Source organism: Culex pipiens, chromosome 2 (genome assembly GCF_016801865.2).
Source record: "Culex pipiens pallens isolate TS chromosome 2, TS_CPP_V2, whole genome shotgun sequence".
NCBI lineage: Eukaryota > Metazoa > Arthropoda > Insecta > Diptera > Culicidae > Culex > Culex pipiens.
Window position 1 is genome coordinate 223,711,959 of NC_068938.1, and position 16,200 is coordinate 223,728,158.

Consider the following 16,200-nt stretch of genomic DNA (forward strand, 5'->3'; position numbering starts at 1 on the left):
AACAGTCGTTCTATGCCGGAGGAAGCACAGATCCAAATTACGGCCACAGGCGGCGATCCTGACGGATCCAAAAATTCAGACTTTCAGCTCCACGTAGTTGGCCAAATTCTAGTAATCCTCTTCAGACTAACGCCACCCAGCACCGTCCGATATAAAGCTGTCCGTAACGCGAATTGAGTAATTCTCTTGGTCTCTTGGCAGTTTGATGGTCTCCTTCTCACTTTCACTTCCGGCGCGGACCAAACAGTTTCCTTCTTCACTAGGAGCACAAGTTTTAGAACATTCGCAAACCGTTGAAATAACTTTAAAGACATTAAAATTTTGCCTCAAACATGAAAAAATCAAAACACTCCATGAAAATGACAGGAGCACAAAAATTTGCGTCCGACCCGTCACGCGACCTACTTCGATCCATCGAGGTATAGATGTTGGTGTTTTCAAAAGAAATTATGTTTGTTTTTTTTAAATAGAATGAGGGAAATAATCGAGGAAATAATAATTTATTGAATATGGATGATCAAGTATCAATGAAGGCAACGTTTTTCATCGATTATTATCATAAGAACCTAGATTAGAACACCTTCTTTTGCTTTTATATTAAAATGGGAATTGAAAAATTATGCTCAACATTCAAATGCATTTTTTCTCAAAACGCACGGGTTGTACATGATGCTTAGTGAATTTTCACGATTTCGCGAACACGTGAAATTCGTAAAATTTGAAGATTTCTGTGAATACCCGTGAAATTTATCAATTTCCTCAAATCTATTCTTTAAAATAATAAAGTAATAAATATTTCATTCCTAAAGGCTTATGGCCTATCTACAATCACTTAGCTTAGAAAATTTCACTTAGCTAAGGAATTTGAATCAATGGAAATGAAGCCGAGCTTCTACAATGGAAAAGTAATCAAATTAGAAACTGACGTATGGTTTGAAAAATTTCAAAATCTACGGTAAGTTGACGTTTCAATATCAAAGGTAAACAAACAACTGCATAGCAACGTATATCAGCCCAGCAAAATTTCTAAGTTGATTGTGGATGACGGCCGTAAGTTGCGTACTTTCCTAAGTAACTACTTTACTTAGATGTTCTAAGCTAAGTGATTGTAGATAGGCCATTATGAAAAAAATTATTAGTATTTAATTGAAAAGCGTGATATGAAACGTTTGAAAAATCGTTGGCAAAACATACATTAACAAAAAAATGTTACCACATTTTCTGAGATGTGAATGCTGCTGAATACTGATATGATATTAACAAAAATCAGTCAAAGCTATTTTCGGAATCATCAACTTATTGTGGATTTAGCTCATAGCTGGATTTTCTGGCATCTTCTCACGGTCATTGGAAACGGGCGTGGATAGACCTAGGGGTTCCTAGTTAGAGTGAAAAAAATCAATTTATAGAAAAAATATGGATTAAAATTTTGCTTTTTCATCACTTCTCCGACATCAGGAATAATTGTTTGAACATGCTCGCAATTTTTTTATTCGGTCGGAAAAATATTATTTTTCTTGAAAAAACTTTCATTTTTAATCACATGATCACCCCCAATTCTGGCTCGATGCCGCCATCATGCGACCGCGTGCTCCGTTTCCCAGATCGAAAGTCCGTAAACCCACGATGATTTGTAAGGCAACGATGTTTTTCGATCAGTTCGATGAACTGGTATGCTGCGCGTTAGAGTGAAAGAGAGAGCATCACGGGGTTGGGCACATGGTTGATCCGTAGCGCATTAGATTTACTTCCGTAAATATTTCGTAAATATCGTAAATACAGGCGTAAATATTATTTATCTGCACGTTGTTCGGAACAATCGGAACAAAATTTTGTTCAGTGTGGGTAGTGACAGTTCAGAACTGTCACTTGTTTGTTTCCTTCATTTACAAACTGTCACCGCTCCAATCCAGCTTGAGGTATATTTTTTCACCTTCAGGATTTCCGGAAGAAGATTGGGAACAGCGGGACCAGAAACGTCAGCACTTCTACTAAAGAAGCAAATGCGGGTGGTGACGGCAGGACCGTCGATGAAGCGGTCCCTGCCGGCCGAACTTCCACCACCCTCACAATCCGACCGCAGCCGTTACCGCAAGCCCAACTGGACCCGGGCATGCTGGAGCTGCTCACCAGCTCGGAGAACCATGCCCGCGTGTTGGAAGCCCGAGCCGTCGCAGTCAGAAAGCCGGCAGCGTTGCACACCCCCGCAGAACCAACGACGACGCAAGTGTGCTGGAGCAAAATAACGACCAAAAAGCACAAAACGTGGGACGGAACGTTGACCATCGTAGGCGGGAAGAGCGTCACATTGGGCGACGAGGACGGCAAGGTGATTGGGAGGGTTCGCGGTTGAGCAAGGAGGTTGAACTGGTGGAGCGGATTGATGGGGAGGTGGCCAAGGAGAATGATGTGCCGGTGAAGATGGTTCGATTCGAGGCGAGAGGAAGGTTTAGGCCGCCGGCGGAGTCGATGTGCGCCGGGAGTCCGATTGTGGTGTCGACACGGGTGTCGAGCTGGTTGGGACGGTGGGGAGGAAGCGATTGCGGAGGACTTTCTTCCGTTGATGATGCGAGAGCCTTCGTTCGATCAGTGGATGTATAACAAAGGGTTGCGTTCCGCTCACCAGCTGGAAGGGGTGAGCTTTCTGTACGAATGCGTTTTGGGAATGAAACGCGAAGACTCGGAACAGTTTGGAGCGATTTTGGCCGACGAGATGGGACTGGGGAAGACGTTGCAGACGTTGGCGTTGATCTACACCTTGAAGAACCAGGGACCTTACGGGCAGTCGATTGTGAAGCGGGTTCTGATCGTGACTCCGAGCAGTTTGGTGGACAACTGTGATCGAGAGATAACAAAGTGGTTGAAGCAGGAACGTAAAGATCCGTTCATCGTGGGGCCGAATAGCAAGTTGAAAAAGTACGCGCACCTGTTCGCGACCCAACGAGTTGTCGCATGGGGGGAGAAGGGAGAGGAGGGGCGGTCAATATCGTTTTTTTTTCATCATATCTAACAATACAAAAAAGATGATTTCACAAATAAAAAGAAATTAAACCAACGGCGACTTTTCCTTGGCCAGTGCGGACGCGTCCCAGACGAGCTTGGCACCGTCTCCGATGAACATCTGCACCAGCTACTGGCCGGCCAGCTTCGGGTAGGTCGACTTCGGTGGATGAATTCTCAGGTTCTTGAACTTGTCCTTGTGCGTCGTCGGCAGCACGACGGCCTCAATCAATTTCTGGATTTGCCTGTCCAACCCGCCAATGTCCGAATACTGCTCGGTCGGCCGGAAGTGTCTCCAGGATGAGGTACGAGTCCTTGTTTACGCCCATCAAATCGCCCGGCTTGAGTTTCTCTGGATCAACCAGGCCAAACACGGGCAAAAAGTACGCCTGCCGTGTCAAAGTCTTGATTACGGTGCGCTTGCCCTTCCGCTTGGAGTCCAGAACCACCACCGCCCCGTCGTCCTCCGTCTCCTGAGGGTCCACGTCCAGCAGCTCGATCGACTTGTCCTCCTGGGTTACCACCATCTCGATTGCTGGTGCCTTACTGAGTCCGAAACACGCACTAAATGCAACATAAAACAATGGAAAATCCGGATTTCCTACGACGAACCTGCTGGCCCATCAAATTGCCGGATGATAAAAGAGCGCCAGCGAATCACCCGGCCGGACAATATAGTAGAGACAGAATGATTTTTTGTTGTTGTTTGTAAACAGTACGCGCGTTTGCGATGACAGCTGTGAAAAACACTGAAATAAAATTCATAGAGGAATGGTGTATGCACGTAAATATGGATGCACATACGGATTAACTTATGAAATAAATGCAATATATTTGGAGTGACCACCTCGTGAATAAAACTCATAATTTTAAAAAATCTCGTTATTAGGCCCTTTTAGCTTTCCAACTGCTGTTCATAATGGGCCCTTTCTAAATGCAATTTCGAAGAGAACTAAAAGGGCACTAAAGCGCTGTCACCGGATTGTTGTTTTGAATGATGTTTATGGGCCCTTTTGTTTAGTTAGAAATAATGAGGAATTCAGTGGAAATTTTGATAATTGGTGAAGTTTTATGATCGAATGGAGTAGATAAGGTATGTGAAACATTAAAATTCTTCAAAAGTGTACTGAACAGCAGCCGCGGGCCGTATTCAATATTGTATTTCGACGAAGTTTTTTTTCTGCAGAAACCCTTGGTGAAACGTTAACCAAACTTTGTTTTGAAGTGAACTAGTGTTAAGAATGTATGAAAAGTTCACTTTAAAACATAGAAAGTTCCTTAACCACGAAAAACTAACGAAAAAGAAAAGGGCACAATTGGGTACTAAAGCCCTATGTCAATTTTTATGTACAACGGTAAAAAACACGATTAAAAACCATTTCTGATCACTTTTTTTTCATTTTATGGCAAATTTTTTTTTTGACAAGACAACATTTTTTCGATGGATCAACTATGGTCCCCTTGGAACGAGCTGTCAGGTAGGAGCTTTTCTGTCAAGAAGGACCGCGAGGTTAATTTTTCAAAATTGATTTAAAAATCCATTTTAAACTCTTTGTGGTCGGCCAAAAGGTCATTGTACTCAAAAAAATAAGCTTTATCGCTGTAAACAATAATATCAGCAATCTAAGCTTCATTTTAGGACCCAATTGAACTTTTTTTTCTGGTTTGGAGTGAACATTGTTATGTGCCCTTTTGTTTTTTTGATTTTTTCAATAGGAAATTGTTTGCTATCAATCTGATTCTTGGAGGGCATGTAGGGAGTGTACTATGGAGTGGAATAGTGGAATAATCCCGAATGTTTACGTTTTGGTTTTGTGCCCTAATGAAATGTTTGGCTCGAAATAGCATTTACAAAACCCATTATTGAATTTCTAGTTACCTCTCGATGAACTTAAACTAACACTAACTACATTATTCAACGCCATTCCGGTTATGTCACGGCATGTGATATTCATCCGGGTGGATTGAAACAATTTTCTTTTACGGAAAGTGGAAAATTTATTGAAATTTAGCAAAACTTGTTAGAAACTCAAACAGTCCAATACAATAATTACCCTATTTTGCCTCAAGGCGGTGTGTTATTTTTATAATGTTTTTTACTTCTTCTTTTTCATCATCAAACTTGTGTTCCAGAAAAGATATCATTTTGCAAAATCATGTTGTTATTTGGTTTATATTGAAACTGAAACCCTGTTATTTTTCCGTAATCATCGATATCTCAAACTCATGCACTGAATGATTGTAGTTTAGAATAGGTTCAAATTGTGTGGGTAAATTATATGCCTCGAAATATGGGGTTAATTTCCAATATTTTTTTTTGTTATCGATATTTATATAAGTTTGCTCAAAGTATTTGTAATAATTTATTAAAACTGTACGTGTGTTATGTCAGGGATAATAATATTTTCACAGAGCGAATAAAGGTGATATAAAAATTACTCTGTGAATAGTTTAAATATAAATATTTCTTCAATTTTGAGACGTTACTCAACCGAATGAACGCGCTTTTAAAAATGTTCAAGAAATAAAAGGGACCACTTTTCCGGTCCCTGGCGCTTGAAACTTGGGGAGGGGGAGAAGGAAGTGGTAGGAGTCGTGTTATTCTACAGTGAACTTGTTTCTTCACAAGACTTCCTTTCCGAGAGGGTTTCTGCTATTTTATGTGTGTGTGTTAGCGCGTGATACAGTATGTAATGTTTTTTTAAAGCTACTTGCATGCTCTGTTTACGACGACGATCCCAACCCACCACCAGTTGGCCAGATGGACAATCCACCCAAACACGGTGCTCGGAACGCTCGGTATCGATTAAACAGCAACTTCCGGACCGGATGGAAAGGTCACTTTCTTAATTCTGTTACGTGCTATATACTGTTTGAAAGTTTTTTTTTTTTTGCAAACGAAAATCGCCGAATAACGCCAGGTCGAGGGAGGCCGATACGGTCACGTCCGAGCACCCCGTGGCAGACTGTCCAGGAGGCTACCGGCATTGGATTGGGTCCAGGAGAATCTTCCAAACAAGACTCCAAGGGCAGTTGATAACGAATAGCTGGTGATTTCTGGTTCATCGTCAGTTGAAAAAAAAAATAAAAGATAGAAATGGGCCATGCAAGTAGCTGTTGGCGGGTTCCGGATAACACCGCAGCGCAAATTTCTTGTTCATTTTAGAACCACAAAACTCAACTAAAACTACAAACTGAACTCTCTTTCTAGCAGCAATGGAGCAACGGGGATTATACTTGATTCTGGTTTGCTCCCGAAACTATCGTGTTTGTGTTTTCATCTTCACCTTTAGATTGATTGTGGCTTTTCCAAGGCCTTCCTCAATTTGCCAAGTGTAGATCGATTTTTTATCTTAATTTTTAGATTTGTTTTGCAGTTTTTTTGTGATTTTCAGTGGTTTTTTATATCTTTTCTTTCCATCACTTTTTTTTGTTATTTTTTTCCTTTTTTGAGACTGTCGCATCTGTTGTGATCATTTGAATGTGGGGATTTTTTCTTCAATGTTGTTTTCTTTAACTTTTTTGCTACCCTCTTTCATTTTTCAAGTTTTTTTTCTTTTGTTTCAATTTTTATTTTCAAAGAAGATAATATGTTTTATATTCATTTTCAGAGGGGATCGCTTCAGCAATGGATTCGCGCAAAAGGCTCCAGCAAGAGTTTTCTTACAAAAGCTCCAACGCCGCCATGGCACCACTGAGAGCAATCAACACTTTTTTCCATTTTTTTGGCTTTTTTTTAAATTTATTTTATGTGTATATATGTGTTCATCATATACGTAAGTTGCTTTTTTACCATTTTATATAGATTTACTATTTTTTTGTGATTTTTTATATATTTTTTTTTCTTGCTTGATTTGTTTTCTCGTTGAAATTGTGTATCAAATCAACATTAATAACAGAAGGTGTGGAAGCAGCATGCTTTCTCTTATTTTTGTCTGCAACAAAGTTGCAGTAAAGATTTGAAAATAGCTTTCTGCCTACGCACTCTTCTTACTTGAATAAACTTATTTTTCTTAGATAAACCATGAACCAAAAAAATCAAAAATGTTATTTCAAAAGCAAAAAGATAACTAGCTCAAACTCCTGCAAAAGACTCCAGTAAATTAAGCCGACGGTATGAAATCAATTTATTTCTCTTCTGCAGTTTTGATGCGACTACAAATTTTAAAGAACAGTTTTTTTTTGTTATCCTGCAACATAGTTTTTCAAAACGGGGAAAGAGTGAGGGAAATTTAACTTATTGTTGGTTTGTTGAATTCATTAATCAAGAGGGACGACGTTTTTAGAAGCAAATTTTAGTCTGAAGCTTAAAAAGAGTGTGAATAATTGAATGTTGCATCATCAGCGGGAACTGCAAGCACCTGCGACACGGTCTTTAGCTTGAGCTGACGTTGAGGAAGCAATCTTATGTGTATGACAAAGAGATACGAACCTTGTACGCCGGGCCTGGCCGTTCCCGCCCGTGGTTAATTCAAACTAGTCGCATAAACAATTTCATCCGAGCGCTTATCATTGATTCGCGGGTTGCGGTTGACGTTCTTGTTTTATGTTGCTGCTTGTGTTGTGTTGTTTCTTTACTGGGGCTGAGTCTTTTGCTGGTGAGCGTGCAGCACGGCAACGGCCTCATCGACCTTGGCCTTGAGCGACTCGCTGTGCTCCAACATGTGCACGAGCTCGGAGTTGTCAATCTCGAGCAACATTCCGGTGATTTTACCTGCGATCGACGGGTACATCGGCTCAATCAGCGGGAACAAACGCTCGCCCAGCATCTGCTTCTGCTCGGCCGGCTGTGCGGCGGCCAACATGGTGGCCGTAAGCGGTTCTTGTCCTGTTAGGGGATAAAGGGGGGAATGGGTTAAGGGAGATCGAACGATGGAATGTTGATTATGTTTACCTTTAACGTGGACAGCCTGTTGAGCAACGGGCTGAGTCGGGATGGCAACGGGCTGAGCCGGCGGGTTGCGCATGTTCTGCGTGTACTTGTAGTTAGCAGCACGGGCCTGGTTAGCGGCCATTTGCGGGGCGACCGGGCGGGTCTGCATGTTGCCACCTGCCTGTTGGCCGGTGATGGGACGGGCCGAGTTACGCATGGCAGCGGAAGCGGCCTGGGCTTGAGCGTTGGGGGCCTGTTGTTGTTGGCCGCGGACGTTTCCGGCTTGGCGATACTGGTTGCCGGCGGTGGCAGCGGCCATGGCCGGGTAAGCACCACCGGCAGCGTTTGCAGCAACGGCATTCTGGTTGGCAGCGTTGGCACGGAACCATCCAGGAGTGGTACGAATCTGGCTGACCTGCTTGCCGAAGAAGCGCTGCGGCTGGGGGATGGTCGGAACGTAGTAGCCTCCGTTGCCACCGGGCTGGAAGATTTGTCCCATGTGCTGCATGCGCATGTTGGCCATACGCTGCATGTACTGCGAGGCCAGATGAGCCTTGCGGTCTTCCTTGCGCTGGGCCAGGGCCACGTACAGCGGCTTGCTGCCAACGATGCGACCGTTCATCTCGGTGACGGCCTTGGTGGCCTCTTCGGCAGCCGAGAAGCAAACGAAGCCGAATCCCTTGGAACGACCTTCCTCCAGCATGACCTTGGCCGATGTGATGGTTCCGAACGGAGAGAACTCCTTGCGCAGACGTTCATCGTCGATGGAATCGTCCAAGTTCTTGACGTACAGGTTGACTCCCTGGTACCGGGTCAAACGCTCCATCTTGAGCTGTTCGAAGCGGCGCTTGAGTTCCATCTGGCGTTCGTTCTTCTTCTGAGCACGGCCCACGTACAGGACTTTGCCATCGCCAAGCTCCTTGCCGTTCAATTCCTGGACGGCCACTTCGGCCGATTCTGGGTTTTCGAACGCGACGAATCCGAATCCACGGCTCTTGTTTTCCTTGATCATCACACGGTGGCTGGTGATGGTGCCGTACTTCTCGAACATCTCCTTGAGCGACTCGTCGGTCAGCTCGTCGCCAAAGTTCTTCACGTACACGTTCGTGAACAGCTTAGCCTTCTCGCCGAGCTCCTTCTCGCGCTCCTTGCGCGGGATGAAACGGCCCACGAAGACCTTCTTGGCGTTGAGCAACATACCGTTGACCTTCTCGATCGACGTGTTGGCCGATTCCTCCGTTTCAAAGTGCACGAATCCGTATCCCTTCGAGTTGCCCTTCTCATCCTGGGCCACCTTGCAGCTGAGAATGTTGCCGAACGCGGAGAACGTATCGTACATGGCCTTGTTGTCAATGTTCTTGTCCAGGTTCTTGATGAAGACGTTGCCGACGCCGGACTTGCGCAGCGACGGGTCGCGCTGGGACCACATGATGCGGATCGGGCGCCCCTTGATCAGATCAAAGTTCATCGTGTCCAGGGCACGCTCAGCTGGAAAGAGGAGACAAAAATAAGTTTTGGGAGATGTACGTTTGTGTGTGTGCTCTACTCTGCTTGCTGGCCAGGCCACGATCAAAACGACAAGGTCGCACATTCCAAAGGCGCGCTCATTTGTGGAAAATAAACACAAAAACCAGGCAGCAAATCGTCATTTCGTCGGGGTTGATATCATGACGTGTGTGTGTGTGTAAATTATGGAATTTGTGCATTCGTCATCGATGTGCGCTGATAGATCGAGTGGGGTGATTGTGTGTGTCGGATGGCAACAAAATTAGCAAATTTCAAGGACTTTTAAATGCATTTTGCTTGTCTCTGAGCGTATCGATTTATCAGTGTAGAACGAACGGTTTTTTTTGCCTGTGCCGTTGGCGCCAACCGTGAATGGTGTCGAAAATAGTAGCGCCCCCGACTGAACGACGAAAATCGAGGCCGTTGTGTGCCGTGTGTGTGGTGGTGGAATGCGTAAATCTGACGAAACGAAATGCAAGCAAGCAAGCATGGTTTTAATGACAGGTGGGCAACGCAGATGACGTCACTGATTTCAAAAGGGAGGGAAATGATAACAAACTGTGCTGGAAAGGAAATTATGCGCTAAGAAACGTAAACATGGCAATTAAAAAAAAAAGATTCCACCACATAAAAGCACCATTTATGGACGACCCCACTGGCAGGCAGAGTAAAAAAAAGCACAAAATACAATATGGCCGACACGAAGATTTTCTTTGGCCATCGTCGTCGTCGTCGTAGCAGGCTGCGCGAGAGCCATGGCAAGCAAAACCCCGAACACGTGTAGGCCGAAAAGGGAGAAAAAAAAATCCGCTTACCGTCTGCTGGCTGCTGGAAGTTGACGTAGGCATAACCAAGGGAACGACGGGTGACCACGTCGCGGCACACTCGGATCGACAGAACCGGGCCAGCGGACGAGAATTTCTCGAACAGCATAGCCTCGGTGATGTCGGCGTGTAAATCGCCGACGTAAAGAGACGCCATTTGAACGGATTTTTTTAATCGGGTTTGATGGTAACCCTAGCCAGAAAGAACTTTCACTTCGCGGCAGTGAATTTCACCTTGCTGCTCTCGTCGCTCGTCGTATCTCGCCAGCCGAAAAAATAACGTCCACGTCCTCAGCTACTTTTTCCTATCGGTGAGAAAAGTTATTTTTGCATTTATTCCAAAGTGGTTGGGTTTCGCAGAAATCAAATTTTCGCTGCTTTCTGCGCTCGATGAGTAATATTTTTTCCCATTTTCCACACGCGACAATTTGCGGGGCAGAGGAACGAAGGAAAAAAAACTGCTAAATACACTATACGCACTTGCAACCTGCTCTACTTTTTCACTTTTTTCGATTTTTTTGGAAATTTTTTAACTATTTTTATGATTTTTTTGTGGATTTTTGTAATTTTTTTTATGCACAAAAAATGTGAATGGTTGTGCGATCTTTTAGCAAGAAGCACAACCTCACAACGTCAGCGACACTCTTTGTCTGAGCAGGCTGGCTGCAGTGTGGCAGTTTGAAGGTCCACATCTGACGGCGTCTCGCTCACTCTACCGTCCAGCAGAGCGGAGCAAGCGAGACGCCACATCACTGTCTCGATGACAGCCAGTTGCGAACAGGAAGCTCAGCAAAATGGCCGCCGGTGCAAGCCGTCCGATCGTCATGGCAACCAGGTGTCGCTGCTCAATTTTCACGTGATTTGAACGAACCGTTTGTTAATAATTTTTTCTACTTACCCCAAATCCAATAAATATTTCACAATTTTCGCAAAAAAACCGCATCCAAAAAACCAGCAAAATTTACCGCTGACACGGTGATTCACCATCCAAATTTTACATTGCAGATCTCACGCGGTTTTCCTGCCGTTTTCAAACTCGCCGCCGTTGCTCGTACATCCAAACACACGCACTAGCTCGAAATCACTGTGGATTTTCCGGCTGTTTTTCTGCAAAATTTTCAACCACAAAAACGTGGAAAAAATGGACGAGGCGCACGCACGCACGTGGTCTGCACTTTTCTTCACTCTGCTGTGAGGAACTGGCCACAGGAAAGAATGCGCGCGTGGCTTGCTGTGATTTTGAAATTTTGGAAGGTGGCGACATTTCCTTGCGGGATCGTCCAGATATTACAGTATGTAAAAAAAGTATTTACACCCCTCGGGCACTATGCACATTTTGTGATGAAACATGTAAACAATTTAATGTTGACATAAACCTAGTACTACGTTTTGTTCAGAAACTCATGCCGAACATTTTGCTGCAAAAAGCTCATGAAAAGATGTTTTCTATAAAAAGTTATATAAAATATATATATAAAAATAAATAAGGTAAAAAAAAGTTTGTTATAACGGAGTTTTTAGTTATTATAGTAAAAGTTATTGGTTGAAATATAAAAATGTTTTAATGTATATAAAATTAGAATTTGTGATGAAGGGTAGTGGTTTTTTTGTTGGGGTGGGTTGTGTTTGGGGTAGTTAGTAGGTGTGTTTTGGGTGTGTTAGAGGGTTTGGAGTGTGTTTTAGGTGAGTTTAGGTTGGGGATTTAGGGTTGGATTAGTTTGGATTGTGTGGTAATGTTTGGAGTTTGTTTATGGGGGTGGTGTTATAAGGGGGGGGGGGGGGTGAGTGTGTTGTTGGGGGAGGGGTTGGGAGGTAATTAAAGTTGGTAGAGGAGTTTTGAAGAAGATGAAGTTAAGGGAATATTGGATATTGATTAAGTGGGATGAGGTTTGGATGTTTTGGGAAGTGAGGGGTGTAAATGTATGAGTGGGGGAGTGTTTTAAATAGGGGGTTTGTAAGGATTTTTGGTTGGGGTGAATAGTGTTATTTTTGGTATTTGGAATGTATGGGGGGGATGTGGAGATTTATTTAATGTTATTAGGGGGGAAGTGGTGGGTTTTTAGGGGGGGTGTTTTTAAGTGTGGTGGGTGATTTTGTGAGTTTGGGGTGAAAGGGAAGTGAATATGTGGGGTAGGGTTGGGGTAAGGGAGTGGAAGAGTGGGGAAGTAGTAGGTTGGAAGGGGGTATTTGGAATTAGTTTTTGAGTGGAGTGAGTGTATTTGTAAAAATTTTAGGGGGTGTAAATAGAATTTTGGGGTGGGTGATTGGAGTGGGTTGTGTGGTATGGGTGGGTTGGTTTTGGGGGATTTTGGTTGGGTGTGTTGGGGTGTGTTTGGGAATGTGGTGTGTTTAGGGGTGTAGTTGGTGGTGTTTAGGGTGTGGATTGAATTTGGTGGGGGGTTGATGGATTGTGAAGTGGGTGGGGTTAGGTGGGTGGGTGGGGATTATTTGTTATGGTGGGTGGGTTGGGGGATTTGGGTATTTAGGGGGGGATAAGGGGGGTGGGGGGTTGTGTGGGGGTGTGTTAGGGGGTGTTTTATGAGGGGATGGTAGGGGGGTGATTTTGGGGGATGTGGGAGGTTATTTTAGGTGTAGTGGGAGGATTATGGTTTGGGGGTATGGGGATGATATTTTGGGATGTGGAAATTGGGGTTTGTAGGGGGGTATGTATGGTGAGGTTTTTTTTTTTTGGGGGATTTTTGTATTTGTATTTTTTTTTTTTTTATTTTTTGGATTTTGATTGTTGTTTTTTTTGTATTTGTGTTTGTGTTAAGTTTGAGGTTTTTAAATGATTATTTTAAGTGTGAGGGGTTATTTGTTATGTGGGTATTGGGGGATTAGTAATTGAGTTTTTTAGTTTTTTATTTGGGTGGGGGATTTTGGAATTGAATAGTATTGATAGTAGGTTAGTTTTTGGGATAGGTAGGTTTGGGGTTGATGGTTTGTTTGATAGGAGTATTGGTTTTTTTTTTTGTTTTAGTAGGGGGGGGGTTTTGGGATTTTGAGTAGTTGGGTAGGGAATGTATTTGGTTTTATTTATTAGGATGTATTAGTTATAAATATTTGGGGAGTTGGTGGGTGTAGGAAGAAGGGGGGGTATTGTTAATTTGGTGTTTGTAGAGTAATTTGTAAGTTGATTTTTGATTTGTTGTTTGTGGAAATTTTGGTTTGATATTTTGTTTATATTTGTGGGTTAATTTTTGGTTTTTTGAAATATTTATTTTTTATAATTTTTTATTTTTATTTGAATTATTATTTTTTTAAATTATATATAGTTTTATATTTTAAAGTTTTATGGTTTTGTAGTTTATATTGATTAATTTTAAATGGGTTTTTATTTTAGTGTTTTTTTCTTTTATAGATAAAAATATATTGTTTTTTTGATTATTTTATTTTGGGGATAAATGGTGATATGTTTTTTTGGTGTAGGTTGGTAAGTTATGGGGATTTTTAGGATGTTGGAGGTTGGTTTGTGATAGATTTTTTTTGTATTTTGAAGAATTTTGGGAAAGGGTTTGGTGAATTTAATATTTTGTGTAATTGGGAGGATGTTTTTGGATTGTATGTTTTTGTATTTTTTTGAGTTAGGATTAATGTATGTATAGTTATTGTGAGGATGGTTTGAGGTTGTGGTTTGTGGTTTAGAGTTGTTTTTTTGTGGGAATATTGGGTTTGGATGAGGTATGGTGGTTTTATTTGGTGATTGGGGGGTTGGGGATTGGTGGGTTAGGTGGGTGGGTGTGGGAGTAGGTGTTTTATTAATTGATAATTAGTATGTGGATTATTTTAATTTAGTTTATAGATGGTGGAATAGTTGAAAGGAGTGAGTTATATACATAAATGAATAATTGTTTAAATTTGTTAAATTATATTTTTAATTTGGTATTTTGATTTTTATATTTTGATATTTAAATGTTATAGAAAATAATATAATTTTTTCAAATGTGCCCTTTTATTTTCGTTAGGTTCTCGTACTTGAGGAACTTTTTGTGTTATAAAGTGAACTTTTCATACATTCTTAACACTAATTTACTTCAAAAAAAAAGTTTTGTTTACTTTTCACCAAGGATTTCTATAGAGAAATACTTCGTCAAAAAACAATATTTAATACGGTCCCGCGGCTGCTGTTCAGTACACTTTTGAAGAATTTTTATGTTTCACATACCTTATCTACACTATTCAATCACAAAACTTCACCAATAATCAAAATTTCTACTGAATTCCTCATTATTTCTAACTAAACAAAAGGGCCCGTAAACATCATTCAAAACAACAATCCGGTGACAGCGCTTTAGTGCCCTTTCAGCTCTCTTCGAAATTGCATTTAGAAAGGGCCCATTATGAACAACAGTTGGAAAGTTAAAAGGGCCCAATAACGATTTTTTTTTAAATTATGAGTGTTATTGCGAAAATCCACAAAAATTAAGAAGCATTTAAGCAGAGTTGAGGATAATGATGTGTTTTATCGTATCATCAGTAAAAATACCATCAGTCAAGCTTCTTTTTAAAATAGGAATTGAAACAAGTTGTCCACTTTTTGCAAGCGATTTTCTCGAATCGCGGTTTTTGGTTTTGTGCCCTAATGAAATGTTTGGCTCGAAGTACTCGCTGAATTGCTTCTACACTCAAACCCCGGTGGTTTGACACCAATTGTTGTCAAACGAACGGGGTCACTTTTTAGTTTGACACCCCTTTTACACGGAGTTCACACACACTACTGAACGTTTGTTTTGATAGTGTGCGTGAGCGCCTCATACAAATTGACAGTTCGTTTCTTTTTAGTTTGACTTTGACCAACCAACGGGGTACAAACTAAAAAAGTGTCAAACGAAAAAGTGTCCAACCACCGGGGGTTGAGTGTACTAACATTTAATTGAATTTCATATTAAAGCAACATTTAACATGTTGTCCAGCCAAAATGATTAAAATAACTTGAATTTTCTGCGACGTTTTGTCAAGTACACTCAAACCCCGATGGTTTGACACCAACTGTTGTCAAACGAACGGGGTCACTTTTTAGTTTGACACCCCTTTTACACGGAGTTCACACACACTACGTTTGTTTTGATAGTGCCTAGTCACGAAATTTTCTAGCAGAGCTAGTTCTGTCAGAATCCTGCTAGAACCATGGAGCGTTTCTGCTAGAATGCTGTTAGAATATCTACCTCTGTAAGAACTCTGCTAGAATCCTGCTAGAACGCCGTGATTGGGTGTGGGTGAGCGCCGTGTAAAAAGTGACAGTTGACTTTGACCAACCAACGGGGTACAAACTAAAAAAGTGTCGAACGAAAAAGTGACCAACCACCGGGGGTTGAGTGTAGTTTTTTTTTCACTTCTCAAAAACAATATCAATCAATACTATGAATAGAAAGAGACGAGTTGTTCCTTTTAATTCCGCTATATATTTTTAATATCTTGACAGATACGTATTTTGTCTACTACTTGCAGACTTCTAGTAGATGAAATACGTATCTGTCAAGATATTAAAAATATGTAGCGGAATTAAAAGGAACTACTGGTCTCTTTGTATTCATATTTAGTAATGCATTCTGCTAAAATGCTCAACCAAACCACAATGTCAATAAAAATCAAAGCAAAAAACAAAAAAAGTGTTTTTTTTTTTCGTGCGAACTATCCAGTCAAATAATTAAATATCATGAACATTAAACAGGACTCCAAGCTTCAATCTTTTAAAATTCTTCCTTAAAAATAAAAAAAAGTAGTCAAATTGTTATTAACACAAATGGAAAAAATGGTCAAAATTTTTAAAAATTCAAACTTTTTGGTAAGAGAATAACTGCAATCAAATGATTGATAATATTTACCATGCTTGAGATATTGTGCGATCAGTTCCTAGCTGGACTCGGTCACTGGAAACGACCGGCGACTCAGTGACCGACGAAATAGGCGGCGGGCCAGATGCGGGCATAAAAATGTCAAAATCTCTTCCCCCCTCACTTCGTCTCACCATCCAGCTGCAGCTTTGTTGACAAACAA

At 41.7% G+C, this 16,200-nt stretch overlaps 1 protein-coding gene and 1 pseudogene across 2 annotated transcripts; both read right to left on the reverse strand.

Moving 5' to 3' along the window:
• Positions 1–1,786: 1,786 nt before the first annotated feature.
• LOC120428261 (uncharacterized) lies at positions 1,787–3,850 on the reverse strand (annotated as a pseudogene).
• Positions 3,851–4,973: 1,123 nt separating this feature from the next.
• On the reverse strand, positions 4,974–11,367 carry LOC120428267 (polyadenylate-binding protein). Of its 2 annotated transcripts, none has more exons than XM_039593260.2 (4): positions 11,102–11,367; positions 10,195–10,508; positions 7,895–9,361; positions 4,974–7,828 (listed from the first exon to the last, which is right to left on the reverse strand). In XM_039593260.2, the coding sequence occupies exons 2-4, from the start codon at positions 10,358–10,360 to the stop codon at positions 7,575–7,577; spliced, it is 1,887 nt and encodes a 628-aa protein (XP_039449194.1). In that variant the 5' UTR covers positions 10,361–10,508; positions 11,102–11,367; the 3' UTR covers positions 4,974–7,574. The 2 variants fall into 2 exon arrangements, with proteins under 2 accessions (XP_039449194.1, XP_039449193.1); XM_039593259.2 differs by lacking the exon at positions 11,102–11,367 and adding an exon at positions 10,684–10,866.
• Positions 11,368–16,200: the final 4,833 nt, after the last annotated feature.

What these genes read in the sequence shown, in the direction of transcription:
- LOC120428267 (XM_039593260.2), bottom strand. Translation starts at nt 10,360, where the DNA reads ATGGCGTCTCTTTACGTCGGCGATTTACACGCCGACATCACCGAGGCT. An exon ending in CTTCCAGCAGCCAGCAGACG is followed by an intron (nt 9,362 to 10,194) that starts GTAAGCGGATTT and finishes TCCTCTTTCCAG; the next exon opens with CTGAGCGTGCCCTGGACACG. An exon ending in ACAGGCTGTCCACGTTAAAG is followed by an intron (nt 7,829 to 7,894) that starts GTAAACATAATC and finishes ATCCCCTAACAG; the next exon opens with GACAAGAACCGCTTACGGCC.